The sequence below is a fragment of the Streptopelia decaocto genome, assembly GCF_964273445.1.
Source record: "Streptopelia decaocto genome assembly, chromosome: 1".
NCBI lineage: Eukaryota > Metazoa > Chordata > Aves > Columbiformes > Columbidae > Streptopelia > Streptopelia decaocto.
The window spans coordinates 34,021,775-34,028,882 of record NC_138663.1 but is presented as its reverse complement, the minus strand read 5'-3'; the positions used below and the strand labels follow the sequence as shown (position 1 = coordinate 34,028,882).

Here is a 7,108-nt window from a genome sequence, read left to right as displayed (position 1 = left end):
TTTTCTTTAAGGATACACCACATCAGAGCATGTAATGTGCAAAGCAAACTTGAGTTATGATGGCCAAATAATTCTAGAATTCTTTTATTTGAGTTTATCCAAAAGCTTAGTTTTAGCATTGACAGCTGAGATATTCCTGTGAAGCTTAACTGTAATTGAAGAACAGAAGGAAGCCAAATACTGTAGAATTAAACTAAAAGGGAAAAACACTTTTTGTCTTTTTTGGTGAGTACTTTTAAAATAATCTCATGAAATTTACCTTTTGGGTCAGTTATTCCTAGGCTCATAAAGCCCTTAGGAAGCCTCAGGAAGCTTAAGCAGAATACCTTTCCAGTATGACAAAGACAAAGGCATGAGATCGCCTGAAATTCTTAGATGAGATAAGAAATAACATCAGGCACAATATACTATTCATACTGATCACATGTCCAGAAGGGAAAAAAACAGCACTTGTCAAGTATACTGTAAGATTTAGCTATAGTATCCAAGTAATGGTATCTAAAAATTTACCTGTGTCTTTAGGCTTGACTGCTCTCTCATTCATCCTGCTCATACTAATATTCTCTCAAGTTGTTTTCATCCGTATTCAGCCCTTGTGCTTTACTGATGCTTCTCTATGGAAGCCTTCTGACATTAATGCTTTTGTTTTGGTAGTTGTACTCTTTTTTGGAGGAATGGCAGCTGTAGCATTCAAAAAGACTTGAAACTTCCAAGATTGCTTAATAAATAGGAAAAGGTATGAAGTAGTCAGTATTAAAACTAATTTTAAAACGTTTGCAGCTGTGTAATGTCCTAGTTCAGATATAATCCAGTTAAAAAAAATGTAACTGAGCTACATCCTTGGGCAGGGTCGCAGCTGACAGAATGGAGACTAAATGCCTGAGGTAGCTTCCAGTTAGCCCTGGACCTGAGCACTGGAAGAATAGCTGGTGTTATTGGGAAATGGAAGAGATTTTGTATAACACTGCAGCTTACCTACAGTATGAACTGTTATTATTAGGTATGTCCCAAGTTACTTGGTAACTGGCTGTTTCTTTACCTTCTTGTAAAGCATTTCTGATAACACATGAGGGATGGTGGTGTGACTAATACAAGCAGGAAGGGAGTAGTTACCAAAGTGATTTTATACATTTTTGTAGATACAGTGTACCTTCTTATGGACTGTTACGAGTTGTTCAGTGTAGAGCAGAGGCCTGACTATATGCCTGACTGAGCATTCACTATGTTCTCAGAAGCCACCTCTTGAAGGCTGTTGGATGAAAACAGGTGATTGTAATATAGATCCTTGATAGTAAAAGCAAGACGATAGCATAAAGGTTTGAAAACTGTAGGCCAGAAGTCACCTACAACTCCATCCAGTTTGCTATGCTTTTAGTGAGAATAAGTTGCTGTATTTGGTTCTGGTCCCATTCCTAATTTTATGGAGATTTCTGTTCAGCATTTTTAGGTGGTAAGGAAGGCCAATTGAGAGGAAACTGTTCAAGCCTGTAGAATTTGGTGGGGTGTATAGGTGGACCTGATGCACGTTGCTACTGAGCTTAGACCACCAAGATTTACCTTGCAAGTGGTACAGTACTGTAAGCTTTTGCTTGTATTTCTAAATGCAACATCTGATGGTGAGTTGCAAAGTTCTGAGGTTACTTTTCAGTGCATAGAAAACAGTGCAAAATGGAGGCATTCAGAGAGCTGGTAGCTCCACTTGCTCCAGGAGGTGGCAGTGTTTTTCCCTTCTAAATTGTAAAAGCTTTCCAAATCTCTCAACAGAAGACTTTAATGATATATGGGGAAGATTCATAGATCTTAACTCAACAATTCTTTGTGTGGAGAGAAGGGGATGTTTTTTTTTTTTTCCCAACACTCTTTCACTGGATATATCCCTGTTGTGTCAGGGGAAAAAAGTCCAAGGTAAATAGTCTGAGGCAATTAAACAATGTGGAATATTTTATAGCCCTTTGCTATATCATGGCATTCCAAGTGTCAAAAATCTGAGGTCATGTTTGCTGCAGTGACTGATTTGGACGTGAGCTTTGAATGATTCTTTTATTTGTCAGTATTAAATGTTATATTTTTCTAGACAACTTTTTAACTTGTCAAGATAATTTTTTAATTTTAATGTTGTCCTCAAGTAGATCTGGGAGACATTCAAACTGCATAGTGTCTATTGATGTAATAATTTAGGTTATTACAATGTTGATAGAATCGATCCTAGTACATACTTCTGCAGAAAGTCCTTACAGCTTTCTGTTTTGACAGTAGACTGTGATTTTCTTTTCTGATAACTCTAGCTAGCTCTGCATTCATATAGAAGTAGTTTCATCTGAGCTGTGTTCGTCTTGCTTTATAAGAATGTCCTGTGATAGTCAGATGTCAAGATAAAGATACTTCATCTACTGCTTTTTTATTACACTACTGTGGGAGGATTTTAACATAACTTGTCCTTGGCTGACTTGTGTCGATTACTGTGGAAAGCATAAATGAATATAGTTTGAGTACTTGTTCCAAAATATTTTTTAGATTTAAAAATTAACGGTCTTGAGTCTGGTTGAGAAGTTATTGCTTCTTCTCTTCTTCCCTGCCTTTCTGTTTAAAAATGCGCATTTCAGCATGCCAATTCTCAAATATAACTACTACTACTGGTTTTGAGGCTACTTCTTTAACTTGTCATATTAATATGAGATTAACATATCAATTTTTAATGTATCCTACAGAGAAGTCTTTGTGGCCCAGAGAACCTGTGAACATTGAACTTCAGGAAAGTTATGTTCTAACTCGTTGTTTTCTTTTAGTAGACAGAGATCTTTCTTCATAATAGGTGTAAATACAGTTGCTTATGGTTGCTATCATAGGGAATACTGAAGCAAAAACAGCCATCGAACAGTTCATTTCTAATGTCATCAGCTGTCTGTTGTTTTTCTTCCATCTTGCACAACTAATACTTTGGTTTTTTTTCTTTTAATGAAGGTATACTTACAGAGCAATCTCTTCATACTCTTGTCAGCTGCTGCTTATTTTGTTCTCCTCTGATGTGATCCCTTGTGTTCTCTTGTTGTTCCTACTTTATCATTTTTAAAAAATATGTCCTTGTTTCCATTACTTACATGCTTTTCTCTTCTGAGATTATGTCAGAGCTTTGTTGGTCAGCTTGGTCCCTTTTTACCCTTGCTGTCCATTCTTTCAATTGGCATGATTTGGGCTTGTTATCTTGATACCATTTATTTGAGAACTGCCAGGTCTTCCGTACCCTTTTCCACCCTTGGATTTTTCTCCCATGAAACCTTACTGAACAATGTTAGAACAGAGGAAGAAGTTGAGAGAAGATGAAGTACATGAAGCTTGCCAAGTTGGGTTTAGGTGCTGTGATGTCTAGGCAGCTTGAGATTGCTCTACTGTCAGTACTAGTAACTTCGGGGCACTAAATATACATCCTCTTTTCCCTCCTCCACCTATGTCATCTGATAGCAACTGTAAGCCAAGTAGGCTATGCCAGTCTTGTGCCACTCGTTTTTTGTTTTGTTTTGTTTTCTTTCAGTAAATTAGTGCTTTTCTAGGAATAGCAAGAAAGGCCGTAATAAAAGGATAGGACTGCACAATTGTTGACTCTCACTTCTCCCCAGGAAAGATTCATCCTGTAACTTTTCTTATGTAGCAGCTGTCAACTACACTATATTTTTCTTTCTTGGATTTTACAGAGCCAATGGTGTTCTTAACTGCATTGTATCACTGCTACCTTTGCATGGTGCTTTAGTAACTTCCTTAATATGTATATTTCTAAGGGTTGTCTTATTCAAAGTACAAAATTACCCTACAAAATCCTTTGTTATTGATTATCCTTGAGAAACCAGGAAGCTAACCTGACCTCTCAGGACCACATCCTAAGTTTGAATTTAGCCTTCGTTTAACATTAACAGATGCAAATCTGAAAAAAGACCTGGAGTTGCATTAGTGATTAATCTGATCCTTATCTGCTTTGCTGATTAGGCTTAGGGAAAATGCAACTTTTGGAACAGAAGATGAAATTGTGTTTTTCACTGTCGTCACATCTCTGAAGTATGCAGTTCAGCCCTGATTGCAGCAGTGAAGTTGTTTTATGCATCTGTCTGTTCCTTTTTCTTCATGCTCTTTCACATGAACCATTTGTATCAGATCTTTCTCATTACGTCTGCCTGAATTTCAGTCTTCCTTTTCACTGTGCCCTTTCTGTTTTCCATCAGGTTCAAAACATTGTATTCTCCACTGCCTTCCCTCTGCTGTCCTTAGTTTCAAGCAGCTCTGCCTCTGAAAGTGTCCTCTGAAGGCTTCTTTTAGTTTTCTAAATATCTCTGCTCAAGGCCCTTTGTTTCTGAAAGCTCCTCCCAACAGCTCTGTTTCTTCAGTCTCAATTTTGTAGGAATATTCCACTCTAATATCTGACTTTATAAAATGAAGCAAGTACAGCATAGAAACCAAGGGAATTCCTTTTTTTTTTTTTTTTTTTAATCCTTCCTATTCAAGTGGTGGTTGAGTTCAGTTGTGGCTGGATACACTGGAAACTTCTGCTTTCTGAATAGCAGCACGAAGCAGTGATTGCTTTCCAGATGTCATGTCCAGTCTTCAGAACTTCCAGTCTCTCTTCTGACAGTTGTTGCATTAATGAAGTTTAATATGGTGGTGTAAAAGATAAATTTGCTTCCTTGTTCCTTCATACCAAATAAGTCTGCCTGGATTTTAAAGCAAGAAATGTACCAGCAGGCACAAAAACTGATTACATTAACCAACAACTGAGTATATTAAAATCTTCCTTGTTCTGATGTCTGATGGGATAGGACACGTTAATATTCTGTTTTAAAGACCTGGTTTGTGGCTACATACTTGAACTGGTCTGCCACAACAGAGTCTAAGTGAGAAAACCCACAAAAAAAAACAAAAAGCAAATAAACAAAAAAAAAAAAGCCTTTTTTTTTTTTGCTTTTATATGTATTACAGGAATGACTGCTTGTACTTAAGGTACAAAGGGCAGGTACTCAGAGACAGCTTCATCCCTGAAGCATCAGCAGTCTGTAGGAATATCACCAAAAAGCAGAGAAAGATTAAATGGTTGATTTGCCCGGCTGTGATTGTGGTGGGAGAATAGCATCTGACTCCTTAAGTCAAAGTCTGGCGTCTTTCTGGCTGCCCTAGGCAGTTTGACAAGTGGTGCTTGAACTTCTTTTATAATGAATTGCTATCACTTTTGGAAAAGTCAGGAACACTTTGCTGACTTCAGAAAAGTGTACTCCAGAGTCTTCGTTGGGAAGTGGAAATGCTGCCAACTTTTTCTGAAATAGCCTGAAGTTCAGATTGTTGAAATAAGAAGTAATGAGCTCCCGCTGTACACTGAAGCCTGAGTGTAACACCATGTAGCACATGAGCCTTGAGGACTCCAATTCTGTCCTTAGTGTTAAGATTTCTTTTCATTTTATGATTGAATTCTAGTGGTTGTGAAAATTAGCAAGGCTATTAAAGGGTTACATCTCATTAAATGCAGTATTTAAGTGTGTGTTTTCAACAGATGGGTAAAAACATCTTAGGGAATATTTTCTGTACAATCTGTAACAAAGAAAGGACAGGAAATAAATACTTAAGAATTTGCCAGTTCTCTGAGATTTTGTTCTGCTTCATATTTCATTCTTCTGTGGACGAGCTTGTCTGATTGATTGGTAAAGCTGGCATCTCTCACCTAAAAATCTGCAATCATTAATTGTGCTTAAGGAGAACATCATCCTTGTTTAAATTTGTATCATCTCTAGATTCTAAAGCAAGGGAGAGAAATAGATCCACTCATTGCACTGGTTTTCAACTCTCAGGCTTTGGCTTGATCTGACCTTGAGAGAGCCCTCGTCCCGTGTCCCAAACCTGGTTGCACTTGAAATACTGCTGCAAGTGACTTGGTGCTGCCTTAAAATGGGTACAGACCACAGCAAGTGGGGTCTTAATGTGGCTGGAACCTTTTTGAGGAGCTGAGGAGCAACATCTTCTATTTTTGTCTTAAATTTCCAAGATGGTATCTGGGTAAAACAAATTATTTGCAGCTTAATTGCCTGCTGTGCTCGAACTAACTGTGGTGCATGCTTTGAAATACAGAGCCCTGGGAGTCCCTGGGGACTTTCTGGTTGCCTTTCTGGCTTTCACAGAGCCCCAGGCAAGGCAGATGCCTTGACGATCTTGTACAGGGACCAGTGGTTTCTGGTCATGGGCTTCTGGTGGCACAGAGTAAGTCCTTCCTCCAGGGGTTTGCAATCTAAATATACAATGTGTCACATAGTCTGCCCTCTGTTAGAGACGTGGGACTGAATAACAGAGAGGCTGAGGAGAGACCTCGCTTTTTTCAGTAAAACCCTTTCTGTGCGTGGTCTGTCTTGATGATTCTTCCCGAGGTGCAGTGGGAAGGCCTTGGCTGCCCAGCTGAGAGGGAAGAGAGATGGTACATCTCTCTGAGCTGTGATGGAGACTGGGCCATCAGGTGACACATCATGTCATTTGGGGTGCAGAAGAGGCTGTTTTACTAATGTGAGTGCCAGCTTGAAAGCAGGATCTCAGTGACTGTGGTGTGAAGGAGACATGAGTTTCCATTTCACAGAACTCAAAATCAGTGTATTTTTTATGACTTCTGTATTTCAAACTCAATTTCAATATTCGGTGTTTTCAACATTTCTTTCTACTTCAGTAAAATCTAAACACTAATAAACATTTTTAACATGAGATTTGGAGAAGCTAGGAACAGAACAAATGGCACTAGCCCTTTCTGAGCCCCAGGTCTGGTTTAGTAACTTCAGCTAGCTTTCCTCTCTCAGAATTACATTTTGTCCTTGTCTTTGTCCTTCCTTGTTTTTGCCTGTCACATACCAGGTTTCTGTGAAGCCATCTGTACTAAGGACAGAGTCCTGCAGTCAGTGTTCCCATTATCAGATTTTGTCAGAACAGCTTTGCTGGTTCAGAAGCAAAGAAGAAATTTGGCTTGATCAGGATACCCATGTGCTGCATATAAAACACCCAGAGAGTCTTCAGTTCTATTCCCATGGGGTTTGTGCTGATAGAAACAAGAAGCCAGTGTACCACAGGGCCAGAGCTCCAGTCTCAGGTAATTTCATAA

At 38.7% G+C, this 7,108-nt stretch overlaps 1 protein-coding gene across 2 annotated transcripts in view; it reads right to left on the bottom strand.

Annotated features, from left to right (window-relative positions):
* Window positions 1–7,108, bottom strand: part of LOC309440837 (uncharacterized protein) — a 40,910-nt gene that overhangs the window by 3,874 nt on the left and 29,928 nt on the right. Inside the window, exon 4 of one of the 2 annotated variants that reach the window (XM_082055001.1) lies at window positions 260–370. The exons of the other annotated variant lie outside the window; for it this stretch is intronic. Within the exon in view, the coding sequence (XP_081911127.1) occupies window positions 260–370 (111 nt within the window). The remainder of the gene's footprint in view (window positions 1–259; window positions 371–7,108) is intronic. 2 annotated transcript variants of the gene reach the window in all.